Below are 15,010 nucleotides of genomic sequence, written 5' to 3'. Positions count from 1 at the left end.
ATGACCTCACACTGTCTCAGCCTACATGGCCACCCAAAATGACTGGAATGTGCAGCAGAAGTTCCAGTTCCCTCATTTTTACCAATACTGAGATGAACTTGCCCTTGAAAGGTGTTGCCTTATGTGGGGATTGAGAGTTGTACGATCCAAGCTGAGAGCTAAAGTGTTGGAGGAGCTACATGATGGTCATCTAGGCACGGGCAAAATGAAACTGATTGCTCGAAGCTTTGTCTGGTGGCCTGGGATGGATCAGCAGATCTAGCAACCTGCCATGCAGTGTTCTGGATGCCAGCATGTCCAGAAGATGCCAAGAGCAGTGCCTCTCCATCACTGGGATTGGTCTACATTGCCATGGCAGAGGATTCATGTGGATTTTACTGGATTATTCATGGGCAGAAATTTCTTGGTAGTAATGAATGCAGCTACAAAGCGGCCAGGAGTGTTCCCAATAGCCTTCACTACAGCCTCACACACTGCTAATGTGTTGAGAAACCTCTTCTCACGGACAGGTGTTTCAGAAACATTTTTTGCAACACGGTTTGTTGCGAAACATTTTCAGTCATTCCTGAAAATGAATGGAATAAGACATAGTGTACCACCAAGCTACAAATGGCTTGGTGGAAAGGTTTGTTCAGAGTCCAGATAATGTACTTTGAGCAATGTCAGCAGAGCACCCTACACTAACACTGAATCAGAAGCTCGTCAATTTCCTCCTTGTATATCGTAATGCAGCACACCCTACAACCAATTCACCAACTCTGTTTTCCTGGGTCGTCCCTTGCATTCACCTTTGGATATCCACAAAACAAGTCTCAGAAGGAGTATGCAGGACAGAAAGCTGAGACAAATTGAGGTCTCCTCAAACAAGGAGGTTTGATGTTTCACTTCTGGACAAGATGTCCTGGCAAGGGACTAACGAGGTGATTAAATGTGGGCACTTGATAAGATTAAGGACTGGACTGGATCACTTTCCTATATAGTGGAAGATGGTGTCTAATATCATCTGGAGATGTGACATCGATCAGTTGAGGAGAGCAGAGCCGGAAGAAAGGTGGCCAGTGCTGCCAGAACCACTTCCTGCAGTCCCAGAGTCAACTCCTACAACCACTGCAGAGGAGGCCCCAGAATCTGAGATTGTTTCACAGCCACAAGTCTCACCTGCCAAGCAGAGTGACCCCCCTCCCCCGCGCCCCGTCAGGAAAGATGTTTTTGATGTATATGATGACTAGAGGGCATATGTTACATTTTCAAGTTGAGATTATGATTATGATTGTGAGGACACGCAGTCCCCTTTTATTGTCATCTAGTAATGCATGCATTAAGAAATGATAAAATGTTTTTCCAGAATGATATCACGAAAACACATGACAAACCGACTTAGAAACTAACAAAAACCACAAAATTATAACATATAGTTACAACAGTGCAAAGCAATACCCGTAATTTGATAAGAACAGACCATGGCCCAGTAAAAGTCTCAAAGTCTCTCGAAAGTCCCATCATCTCACGAAGACTGTAAGACTCCAGCACCGCCAACTTGCCGGTGCAGCATCCTGGAAGCATCCGACCACAGTCCAACTCCTAGTCCATCCGAAAAACTCTGAATCTCCGACCACCTCCCAACACCGAGCACCAAGCACCATCTCTGCCGAACGCTTCGACCCCGGCCCCGGCAATAGGCAAAACCGAGGGTTTGGGGCCTTCGTCTCCGGAGATTCTCGATCGCACAGTAGCAACTGCAGCGAAGCAGGCATTTCAGAAGTTACTCCAGATGTTCCTCTGTGCTTCTCACAACTGTCTCCATCAAATCCGGATTGTGCACCGCACCCCTAGTTACACATATCGATATCATTTGGAACGACTGTGCGCGCTGTGTCGCGCCGCCATCTTCTCCTCCCTCCTAGCAAGGAGATGCAGATTGAGTTGCAGTTTATAGCTAAGCAGGAAGGATCGTTGTGTATTGAATACTTCAGAAATATTGGAATAATATTGTAAATACATTGTCGATTAAGCATTTCATGTTTTTCATAATTCAATACAGGTTATATGTAAAAATTTGTGAATGGTATACGTCATTATGCCACCATGACATATTTGAGCACCTCACTAAAGTAAAATGGCATATACACATTATTCCTGGCTCTTGTGTTTTTTGTTCAATTAGTTTCTGGAGTTACAAAATGTAACAACTGTTGTCTCCCAATGAGGAAGTCAAGGATCCATTTGCAGAGGGAGGTACAGAGGCCCAGGTTTGGAGCTTGTTGATTAGAACTGAGGGTATCATTGTGTTGGACGCTGAGCTGTAGTCAATAAAGAGCAGCCTGACATGGGTATTGCTGTTGTCCAGGTTGAGTGAAGAGCTCGCGAGATTGCATGTGCTACAGACCTATTGTGGCAATTGGCAGTTCGCAGCGCTCCAGGTCCTTGCCTAAGCAGTAGTTAATTCTAGCTATTACCAACTTCTCAAAGCACTTCATCTTAGTCAATATAAGTGCTATTGGATGAGCTGCCCCAATGAAATATTCTTTGCTCACACTGCTCTTCTTGGACACTGGTATGATTGTTGCCCTTTTGAAGCAGGCGGGAAACTCTGATTGCAGCAGTGAGGTTGGATATGTCTTTGAGCACTCCTGCCACAGGATTTCAGAATCCCACAGGTACACTTTCAGGGCTTGACGTCTTGCAAGTGTTCATCCTCTTGAAAGATATTCTGACGTTGGCCTCTGAGAGAGAGATCACAGGGTCACCGGATGCTGCAGGAATTCGCAGAGGTGTACTTCTATTCTTCCTTTTAAAGTGTGTTTAAAATGCGTTGAGGTCATCTGGGAGTGAAGCATCATAGCCATTCATGATGTTAGGTTTCGCTTTGTAGGAAGTAATGGCCTGGAAACCCTGACGTGCATCCTATTCTGTCTCTAACTTCAATCAGAGTTGGTTTTTCTCCTAGGGTCATATCTGGACGTCTTTTATAGTTCTGCATTAGCAGTCTTGCATGTCACAGATCTAGCTCTAAGCAAATAATGAATCACTTGGTTCATTCAAGGCTTTTTTTTTGGAGGGGGGGGAAATGTCCAGTATGTTCTCGAAGGCATACATTCATCCACGCGGGTCGAGATGAAGTCGGTGACATCTATGGCATATTCATTCAGACTTGAAGATGAATCCCTGAATATTGTCCCCAGTGCATCTGGCTGAAAAAGTATCTAGCTATGATTCTGGCACTTTTCTGCTATTTTAGACATCTCAGAAGTTTTTGTAGGGTGTAAGTGGTGCAGCAAGATTTTGTCTTAATAATGTTTATTTATAGAATGTGCTGTACAATTGAAGTTTAGTCCAGAATAGAATCCTCAGTAATGCAGGAAACAATGAGGAAACATTAGTCAGTGGAGGTGTAGAGTCAGTTGCCTAGATAGCCATATGAATAAAACCTGCATATTTGTGAATGAGGAAAGACTTGTATCTCTACATCCTTTTTGATGATTAAATTGGTTTTGAAGTGTCATGTGGCAATGTAGTGAAAATATACAAATGTGAATAGGAAAGAATGGGCCATCCAGTCTCTTAATCCTGCTCCCTTATTTTGTAAGACCAGAGCTGTTCTGATATAATCTGTACTTCAGATTTCAACATCCTCCAGTAACCTTTCACAGTAGCCTGCATTTCTACCTACCTCTGCTTTAAAAAATATTCAACTTTTAATGGTGCCTAACTCAGTAAGGAGGCTGCTGCGCAGTTCTGACACTTTCAATGGAAAGATCAATAACTATATTCCACCATTAACCTTTCTGCCTTCTCTTACTTCTCGCAACTGAAATCAAATGTAGGAAAATTTGGAATTGTCCATTTTGAAAGGAAATATAAAAAAGAAACATAGTTGTTAACTGGTGAGACATGGTAGAGTCCTGAGAGGCAAAGGGATCTGGCTTTCTTCGTACAGGTTGTCCTCATGTTACGGCAGGGTTCTGTTCCTGTGACTTGTTCGTAACCAGAGCAGTTCAAAAGTCAGAAATGCGACTGACTGCAGGCCTGGTTCTCATGTGGCAGGAGGTGTCTGCAGCATAAGAATCAGAAATTCCACCTGGCCCATCTGCCAATACTAGTACGTAAGTCAGGTGTATGTAAGCTTCGGGGATTTGTATGCGACTGACAAAAGACTAATAAGGCGAGTTCAATGAGTAAGCGGGAAAGCTAACTCTAGAATACTGTCATTTATTGCTAAGGGAAATTGAATGCAAAATTAGATACTGAAACCACAAAAATGCTGAAAACAGTTCATGGTCAAGGGAATATCAATGGAAAGAGAAACAGTTAATGTTTCAGGCCTAAATCTCTTTCTCAGAACTGCATTATTCAAGTCTATGGTTCAGTCTGAAAAGTTACATTTTCTTTCTCTAGTCAGATGCTGCCTAAACTGCTGAATGTTTTCAGCATTCCCGGTGGTTATTTTAGACTTCCAGCATCTGCAGTTTGTTTATTTATAAAATAATGGGGTCATGTGACATTTATGTTATCTGCAATATTAAAAACTAATACTGATGATTACGACTGGGGCAGCTTGGTATCCCTTCTCACCTAGTTCTTGAGAAAAAAAAAGAGTTAGCAAATGAAATTATGTCAACCTGGAAAGGGAATTCAAACTAGTTTATTATTGACACATTGCCAAGGTAGAGTTGAAAAACTTAACTTCGGTACTGTTCCTATACACAGTGCACTGAGGTAAAACAATAAAAATGCAGAATTAAGAGACACAGCTACAGATAAAGTGCAGTGCAGGTAGACAGTAAGGTGGAAGATCGTAACAAGGTAGATTGTGATGTCAAGTGTCCATCTTATTGTACTAGAGAACCACTCAGTAGTCTTTAATAGTGGGGTAGAGTGGTCCTTGAGCCTGGTGATATATGCTTTCAGGATTTTGTACCTTTGGCCCAATGGAAGAGGGGAGAACAGAGAATGACTAGAGTGGGAAGGGCCTTTGACTTCGATTTGACTTTATCTTTGATTCTGAGGCAGTGAGGTGTCCATGGAAAGAAGGCTGGGTTTTGTGAGGTGGAGTCCACAACTGTCTGCAGTTTCTCGTGGTCATGGGCGGAGTAGTTGCCATACCAAGCCATTATGCATCCAGACAGGATGTTTACTATGGTCCATGGAAAAACTTGGTAAAACTCAACAGGAATTTGCCAAATGTTTTGTGTGCAAAAAAAAAGGAAATCATGTCAGGTTTACATGTATGAATCACTGTTGAAGTTCTAGAATAGTGCAGTGTGTCCTGGAACATTATTACAGGCTATCCCCTGGGAGAGGGGCTGCATTGCTATAAAATGGCCCATGTTGTGGTTTTCCATACCATGAAGCAAAATCATCTGCATGTATCAAGAAAGATGAACTGAAGAAAAATTTTGTTTATATTTTTCACATAACTTCTGTAAGAATGTATTCGTGAAAAGTATACCTATTATACTGTATAGTATCATTCTTACAGAAGTTATGTGTCTCAAATTCTTGGGTAATGATTTGTGGCTTCCATAGGAGCAATTTTCTGTTCCCCAATAGTTGTAATGTGGGGCTTGCCTGTATAAGTCAATTTTCAGTTGTGTAACACCAAATAAACAATGTTATGCAATCTCATTTCTTGTTCCCAGTAAAGTGAGATTAGGCAATGCCATGTCTTGGTTTTAAAAATTAATAGATTTTAAAAAGATAGAATGCATAGGGTAAAAAAGAAATCTTGAAGTTTTGAGAATTTGTTAGGATCAAAGGCAGTTCAAGAAATGTTAATTCAAAGGTAGAATAGAATTTTCATCTTTATTGCATTTTTTGTGAGTGAAATATACAGTTTATCTTTCCTATCATAGAACTCACTTAAATTCCATTCTATAATCAACAGGGCTATACAGTATAATAGGTATAATTATTACTCATTCAGTGTCGATAGCAGTTTCGCTTCTATTAAGATACAGTAAAGCTTAAAAAAACTAACTTGTTCAATACATTACTTTGCAAACCATGTACATTAATTAACTCTGTGTTTCCTTTTTGCAGCCATTACAGTACATTCTCATTCTGCATGGAGCTTTCAGCAGAAAGTGTTTATTGCTACTGGCCGAATCCTCAACTGGAAACCTATGTAATTAACATGCACAAATTATTTTTTTCAAACTGTACTTCAGAAATCTTAATTTTTCAGGACCCTCCTGATAACATCCTCTGTATCCTCATCGCAGTTCCTATCTGTCTAACTATCGTAATGATAGCTGTGGTGGTGTGGTGCAGTAAGAGGAGTGATATACTGGTGTAGATTTAAAGAAGAATATTGCACTTCAGTATGAAACTGTTCTTTTAAGTTAATGTGATCTAAGTCAATTCCACTGACAATGTGTTGATCAATAATCATCATCTTTAGTTGTAAGAGGACAAGGGCCAGTGATAATCACAGAACTGTAAAGTCAATGGCCTGCAACAAATATATTTTAAAACATGAGCCCTATTGGGGATTCAGCTGTCTGATGTACAGAAAGAAAAAGGATTGAATGCCCCGCTCTACTATGGACTCCAATGTAATACATCAAGCAAAGTACACAGTGACTCAGCGGCCGAGCTCATTACATTCTCCAGTCATCATGAATGACAATTGTAATTATCTCAGATCTCCTGTACAATAAACTATGAACAAGTCAGGAGGGACTTTTTTGCGATAATCTAATGAAGAAGATACCAACACTTGTTGAAGGAACCTTTCTCAGTCCACTATAGGATAAATTCTTGGAGCTGACGGGTGTGGAGCAGCCACCAGGAAGGATGTTGAGAAGAATGAAAGGAAATGCGCTGACTGTAATTTCATCAGGAGTGGTACGGGAACAGACAAGACCTCTGCATTTCTTAAACTCTTTATTATGACTTAAAAGTAAATACGCTGCTCATCTCTGCCCAGTGTAATTTGCATGGAAGAAACATGATCATGGACAAAATGTGATGCCATTAAGAACTTTATGTTACACAACTAATTCAAACTGGATAATTGTTACTGTAGAACGAGCAATTGGCAGAATACAGAAGCTTCAGCCCATTCTGAGATCGCTGTGATACAAGTAGATGTGAAGATTGCTGAGTGATGTCCTACTTTCTGTCTGAAACGTCAAACACCAATTTTTATATATTTTAAACTGATGACCTTGTCAGACAATGGCAGGAAATTAGTGTGTTCCACTTAAAGCTAAAATGTGCCTTTTTTGGCAGGTCCCAGGACATAATCCATACAACTTCAAAACAAATGTGTTAACATGCTTAGTGATTACCATAGTAATTTTTAAGGCATTTTAAAAAATTGCCCAGAAAACTGTGGTTAAATTATGTTAGTTGTTAAAGTCATTGGCTGGCAGCAGAAATATGTTGAAACTGTGGACCATATTATAGAAACAATGGGGTGTAAATAACTCAGTAACAGAAAGCTGAACCTCAAGGAGTTTAATGAATGCAATCTGTAACTTACTCAAATCTCCATTATAGTAAGTTACAAGGACATATGCCAGAAAGGACAATTGTAAAAAGAAATCTTTAACAGCCTCTGAGGAAATGTTTCTCAGTATATCCAACTGTGATTTTTGCTGTTGAATTCTTCATTATATATAGGGACTTTGTAGAGTTACCTAATTTAAATGGCTCTAATTAGACAAAGCTGCCATTCTTGGGTACTTGCCTTCTAATGGAGGCTGCATATTGCTGTACAAACAGCCAGGTTCTTTGTAAGGAGTCCAAGATTTCTCATAATACAAGCTGCACCTCTGCCATTCGGAAAATAGGACCTGTCATTGATTGAATGTTACACAACAGCTGGGATGTAGGAAATCTTCCAACGAAACAGTCCCTGATCTGGCTCTGATCCTACTCTACCACATCAGTGTTCTTGTCTAGGACAACTGGAGGAACTACCATCCCATTGAGACTATTAAGAAAAACAGGGAATTGTTAGACCCCAGGTCTCAAAGAGTTCACCAAATTCTCAATTTCCTGCTCAACTTCAGTTGCTACAATGAATGCAGTGGAATTTCACAAAAGGCCAAGGCTTTTGGTGCTTCTAACTTTTGTGTAAAAGAAAATTGGATGTCCTATGGGTGAGAGAATTGGCTGCTGCTTACAAAATTTAGAAGAGGTTTTATGTGTTTCTGTCCCAAATTATAAATTATTTGGGGGTATAAAAGGTATCTGTAATTGTGGAAAGTAAGATTTCAAGTTATTTGTGAGGACATATTCATGAAGTTTTATTTGAATTTCCCATCTGTGCTGACTTGGAGTAGGACACAGAGGTTTATTGAGAGGGAAGACCAGAGTCTCTTGTGCTCCATTCCAAAGAAGTCGTTTGGCAAAAAGCATCCTTCTTCAAAAAGTAATACCTACAGATTAGATCAACAAAATATACCTAAGAATAATATATATTTTAATATTCATTAAAAATTTATTTAAATATACTTCAGTCCATATTGGATTAGAAATCCTTAAATATTGAAAACAAAATTTGCTTATTTTCTATTTTAAGAAACAACTATTTTAAATACTCAATAACCATGGAGAGTGGACTAACTGGCTTCTATGTCTAAAATCCAAGTTGCACAGAACAAAATGATGTATGAAATTGGACTACCGTTAAAATTCAGTGCTACATTCTGATCTAAGCAATATAAATTATGTTAGTGTATTACTGCTAAAGATATCTTTTCAAATTGACAACAGCATATTTACGACTGACTTAAGTTATAATAGTTGGAAAGAGACTACTGTGTATCTTCCATGACTAAAATGATTGCTTCCCTATCCTTTATTAGTTGGCCTTTACTTCAGCCCCTTCATGAATCAAATCACTGGTTTCTGGACCTCTGCTGGTGGTATTCTTGCTGAGTATTTCTATTGTTCCGAGTGAGATTATTGATGGGTGTTGACAGTAATTTGAATCCTCAACATGAACAATGTTGTAATGTTACTATGAACCCTGGAGTGGTGGTATATTCCTCCATTGCTGGAATCTGGCCTCTCTTTCATTTATAAACAAGAATATGTAAGCATCACTTTTCTGCAAAAGTTCAAAAGATAGCAATAGGATATAATCTACTTTAAACTTGACCTGAAATATTTTGTCTAGGGCAGAACCGACTTGATCCTTCCAGGGGGAAGAGGAGTTACATGTGGGAGAGGGTGGATAATGCTGACTTTAGTCTTCTTTGTAGCTGAGAATAAAAGAGATTTCAGGATAGTCTTTAACAGATTTACACAACACTGCTCAGTGGTGAGGGATTCAGTTCACTAAATGGATATTCAAATATACTTCCATTTCCATGATTGTCTGTCTTTCCATTTTTTTGTCTAAGCTATATGTACGATGCTTGGAACAAACAAAAAAAAATTCAGGTTTTTAGTAAGGTTCACCTGTAGTTGACTGTTGGAAGCCATTTAGCCAATCTAATGGAAAAGGTTATATCAATCTCAGTCATGATAAGTAGAGTGAGTGCTCACGGTAAGATGAACACACAAAATGCTAGAGGAACTCTCAGTCAGGCAGCACCGACGGAGAGAAATGGACAGTTGACATTTTGGGTCGAGAACTTTCATTTGCACCCTCTTGCGTCTCTGTTTTGCTCCTTGATTGCACAGTTACTTCGGGTACATTCGCTTCAAAGAATTTTTCCTCCTCTCTTCAATGGGGTCCTGTGAGACCCTCTGTCACTGCATCTCCTCCCCCCCCCCCGTGATTTCTGCTGCCCTCCTGCTCTTTGGCCATGTGCTCATTGGGACTCACTACCACACCACATGTCCTTCCTCAGTACTTCTCTCCACTGGTACCTTGGCCTGCGTGGCTTCCAGCTCCAATTTAAGGAATATTAGGAATTTATGTTCCGTTCATTGCTTCTCCCTATGTATTACCCTCGGTATTCTATGTGCTACCCTCATGGCTAGGAGTTGGTACCTTCTTCCCCTCTCTTTTTCCCTCCCACAGTTCCAGGTCTCTTTGTCCAACACTTGCTGAGGACCTCTCTGCCACCTCACCCTCTTCTGGATCCATGCATTTAACCAGCCATTCTCCTTCCTTGAGTACATGAAGGCCTGCAAGCTTGCCTACCTTCAGGCTGCAACCCTTGACATTGCCACTGGGTCCTGCTGTTCTTCCTCCACCACAGAACATGCCACCACTCTCCACCCTCCCTGGTTCCTCACACTACCCCCAACTGCTCATCCTCCCATCACTCATCTTCCCACCCCCTCACCTTCCCTGATTCAGTACCTTACTGCCCTCTTCTGATCCTGTGCTTGATCTCAGCCCTAATTTCTTCCATACCTTCACCATTCCCTTTGATAGAGACATAGAAAACCTACAGCATGATACAGGCCCTTCGGCCCACAATGCTGTGCCAAACATGTACTTAGTTTAGAAATTACCTTGGGTTACCCATGGCCCTCTATTTTGCTAAGCTCCATGTACCTATCCAGGAGTCTCTTAAAAGACCCAATTGTATCTGCCTCCACCACCGCCACTGGCAGCCCATTCCACGCACTCACCACTCTCTGCATAAAAAAAATTTGCCCCTGACATCTCCTCTGTACCTACTTCCAAGCACCTTAAAACTGTGCCCTCTCATGCTAGCCATTTCAGCCCTGGGAAAAGCCTCTGACTATCCACACGATCAAGGCCTCTCATCATCTTATACACCTCTATCAGGTCACCTCTCATCTTCCGCTGCTCCGAGGAGAAAAGGCCAAGTTCAACTCAACCTGCTCTCATAAGGCATGCTCCCCAATCCAGGCAACATCCTTGTAAATCTCCTCTGCACCCTTTCTATAGTTCCTGTAGTGAGGTGACCAGAACTGAGCACAGTACTCCCAAGTGGGGTCTGACCAGGGTCCTGTATAGCTGTAACATTACCCCAAGAGCCCTCTGATCCTCCACACTGCCAGCAGTCTCACCATTAATACTATATTCTGCCATCATATTTGACCTACTAAAATGAACCACCTCACACTTATCTGGGTTGAAGTCCATCTGCTACTCCTCAGCCAGCCCAGTTTCGCATCCTATCGATGTCCATTTAACCTCTGACAGGTCTCCACACTATCCACAGCACTCCCAACCTTTGTGTCATCAGCAAATTTACTAACCCATCCTTCCACTTCCTTATCCAGGTCATTCATAAAAATTACAAAGAGAAGGGGTCCCAGAACAGATCCCTGAGGCACACCAGGGTGACTGACATTAATGCAGAATATGACCCGTCTACAACCACTCTTTGCTTCTGTGGTCCAGCCAGTTCTGATTCACAAAGCAAGGCTCCCTTGGATCCAATGCTTTGTGTTCTGCCACAATGTAGAGCCCCTCTTCCATTGCCTCTATTTCTTCAGCAAGGGTTTCCCACAATCCCACTTATGATCCTTCCTTGCACCTCAAACTCTCCACCTGTTATGCTCCTCCTTCTGACCGTTCCCTCTCTATTAACCTTTTCATTTCTAACTACCAATTGTCCTGAGTTCTTCACTCCTCTCATTTACTCCAACCTCACCCCCTCCACAGCATCCAAGCTTATAATTTTCTAACCTGAAATGCCCGCTTCTACTTCCAGCCTAAAATCCATAAACAAGACTGCATTGCTATGGCCGTTGTTTTCATCTGCTCTTGCCCCACTGAACTTATTTCCTCATACATTAACTTCATGTTGACCCCCATCCATATGCTTGCCACCCACATCTGGGATGTCTCGTGTACTTCCTTTGACTTCAATATTTTACAATTCACTGGCTTCCACTGCCTCAATAACACCATGTTCCCATATACTCCTATACCCTGTCAGGAAAACCCTGGCACTCTCTGTTTCTTACTATAACACCCACTTAACCTGTTCCCCTCTACCAACACCCTCCTTTATCGGTATTGGTATTGGTTTATTATTATCACGTGCCAAGATATAGTGAAAAGTTTGACTTGTAAGCTGTCCATGCAGATCAAATCATTGCACAGTGCACTGAAGTAGATTGAAGCAAAATAAGAATGCAGAACAAAGTGTAAAAGCTATAGAGAAGGTGCAGGGCAGGGAAGCCATAAGGTGCAACATCTTAGCGAGGTAGACTGGGATCAAGAGTCCATCTTATTGTACAAGAATTTGATAACAGTGGGATAGAGATTGTCCTTTAGCATGGACTTTCAGGCTTTTGTATCTTCTGCCCAATGGGAGAGGGAAGAAGAGAGAATATCCAGAGTGGGTGCATCAATAAAAACTGGTAAGGGTCAATGAGGACATGACAAATTATTTTAGCTGCCTGAGGAAGTAGAGGCCTTGGATGGCAGAACTTGTGCTTACCCTTAAATATCAGTCCAGATGAAGGGTCTCAACTCAAAATGTTGATTGTCCCATTTCCCTCGTCCTAATTCACTGAATCCCATCAGATTTTAAATGTTGCTCCAGATTCCAGCAACAACATGATAAGGTGCCTACAAACAAGAAATTGCTAAAGGTATTTCCTTTGGTTTTATCTCTTAATTTCACTGCTGAATTGGAAAGAGCACAGAGATATCTGGTGCTGTGCTCCACTTGCAGAGCTTGAAAATGTCTCTTTTTTGTAATTACCATTAAAGTAGTATTTCTCCAAATATATTACAACTCTGTTCATGAAAGAAACCAGTACGTGATTAAGTATGTGACAGTGCACATAATGTTTGAGGTCATAACATACTGAAATTTAAAAAGAAAGTTTGAGAATGATCTATGTATATGTTACCTTCTATATTAAAAAAATGGTCAGAAATGAAGCCCAGTATTTGGAAATTAACAAGAAAGCTGGAATATGTAAAAAGAGATGCTGTGCATCCTTAATACTCAACATTTCAAAATACTGTCCAAATTTAAGTAGTCCATTGAAATAGTGAAAATCCAGCTTTGGCTTGGTTCAGCTTTATATTATTTACAATGGAATTTTGGAATAAAATGGGAATTGTTGAAAAACATGGAAGAGTTTGCATTTTTCATTTTAAAATGTTATAAGTACTGTATTCCAAGAATGTTGCTTTGAAAAATAAATACATAGTATCCACATTTCATGATATTTATTTATTTAGAGATACAATGCAGATTAGGCCCTTGCTGCTCTTTGAGTCACACCGCCCAGCAGCCCCTGATTTACAGTGCCTACAAAAAATATTCACTCCCCTCCCTGGAAGTTTTCATGTTCTATTGTTTTACAACATTGAATCTCAAGTGGATTTAATTTGGAAACAACAGGAATTCTGCAGATGCTGGATATTCAAGCAACATACTTCAAAGTTGCTGGTGAACGCAGCAGGCCAAGCAGCATCTATAGGAAGAGGTGCAGTCGACGTTTCAGGCCGAGACCCTTCGTCAGGACTAACTGAAGGAAGAGTGAGTAAGGGATTTGAAAGTTGGAGGGGGAGGGGGAGATCCAAATTGATAGGAGAAGACAGGAGGGGGAGGGATAGAGCCAAGAGCTGGACAGGTGATAGGCAAAAGGGGATACGAGAGGATCATGGGACAGGAGGTCCGGGAAGAAAGACAAGGGGGGGGGGGTTGACCCAGAGGATGGGCAAGAGGTATATTCAGAGGGACAGAGGGAGAAAAAGGAGAGTGAGAGAAAGAATGTGTGCATAAAAATGAGTAACAGATGGGGTACGAGGGGGAGGTGGGGCCTTAGCGGAAGTTAGAGAAGTGGATGTTCATGCCATCAGGTTGGAGGCTACCCAGACGGAATATAAGGTGTTGTTCCTCCAACCTGAGTGTGGCTTCATCTCCACAGTAGAGGAGGCCGTGGACAGACATGTCAGAATGGGAATGGGATGTGGAATTAAAATGTGTGGCCACTGGGAGATCCTGCTTTCTCTGGCGGACAGAGCGTAGATATTCAGCAAAGCGGTCTCCCAGTCTGCGTCGGGTCTCACCAATATATAAAAGGCCACATCGGGAGCACCGGACGCCGTATATCACCCCAGTGGACTCACAGGTGAAGTGATGCCTCACCTGGAAGGACTGTTTGGGGCCCTGAATGGTGGTAAGGGAGGAAGTGTAAGGGCATGTGTAGCACTTGTTCCGCTTACACGGATAAGTGCCAGGAGGGAGATCAGTGGGGAGGGATGGGGGGGACGAATGGACAAGGGAGTTGTGTAGGGAGTGATCCCTGCGGAATGCAGAGAGAGGGGGGGAGGGAAAGATGTGCTTAGTGGTGGGATCCTGTTGGAGGTGGCGGAAGTTACGGAGAATAATATGTTGGACCCGGAGGCTGGTGGGGTGGTAGGTGAGGACCTTATATTCCGTCTGGGTAGCCTCCAACCTGATGGCATGAACATCGACTTCTCTAACTTCCGCTAAGGCCCCACCTCCCCCTCGTACCCCATCTGTTACTCATTTTTATGCACACATTTTTTCTCTCACTCTCCTTTTTCTCCCTCTGTCCCTCTGAATATACCTCTTGCCCATCCTCTGGGTCAACCCCCCCGCTCCTTGTCTTTCTTCCCGGACCTCCTGTCCCATGATCCTCTCGTATCCCCTTTTGCCTATCACCTGTCCAGCTCTCGGCTCTATCCCTCCCCCTCCTGTCTTCTCCTATCATTTTGGATCTCCCCCTCCCCCTCCAACTTTCAAATCCCTTACTCACTCTTCCTTCAGTTAGTCCTGACGAAGGGTCTCGGCCTGAAACGTCGACTGCACCTCTTCCTATAGATGCTGCTTGGCCTGCTGCATTAAACCCCCATCAGGAAGGTCTCAAAGCTCTACGCTTCTTTTTGGATTCCAGACCTAATCAGTTCCCCTCTACCACCACTCTGCTCTGTCTAGCGGAATTAGTCCTTACTCTTAATAATTTCTCCTTTGGCTCCTCCCATTTCCTCCAAACTAAAGGTGTAGCTATGGGCACCCGTATGGGTCCTAGCTATGCCTGCCTTTTTGTTGGGTTTGTGGAACAATCTATGTTCCGTGCCTATTCTGGTATCTGTCCCCCACTTTTCCTTCGCTACATCGACGACTGCATTGGC

General features: G+C 42.1%; 1 protein-coding gene across 2 annotated transcripts in view; it reads left to right on the top strand.

Annotated features, from left to right (window-relative positions):
* The window catches only part of LOC134344354 (receptor activity-modifying protein 3-like), a 178,349-nt gene that overhangs the window by 58,654 nt on the left and 104,685 nt on the right, over nt 1-15,010 (top strand). The window contains exon 4 of one of the 2 annotated variants that reach the window (XM_063043998.1): nt 6,040-13,173. The exons of the other annotated variant lie outside the window; for it this stretch is intronic. Coding sequence (XP_062900068.1) covers nt 6,040-6,295 — 256 coding nt within the window. The 3' untranslated portion in view covers nt 6,296-13,173. Of the gene's footprint in view, nt 1-6,039; nt 13,174-15,010 lie in introns of those variants that run through there. 2 annotated transcript variants of the gene reach the window in all.

Source organism: Mobula hypostoma, chromosome 3 (genome assembly GCF_963921235.1).
Source record: "Mobula hypostoma chromosome 3, sMobHyp1.1, whole genome shotgun sequence".
NCBI classification, from domain to species: domain Eukaryota; kingdom Metazoa; phylum Chordata; class Chondrichthyes; order Myliobatiformes; family Myliobatidae; genus Mobula; species Mobula hypostoma.
This window is presented reverse-complemented; position numbering and strand designations above follow the sequence as displayed.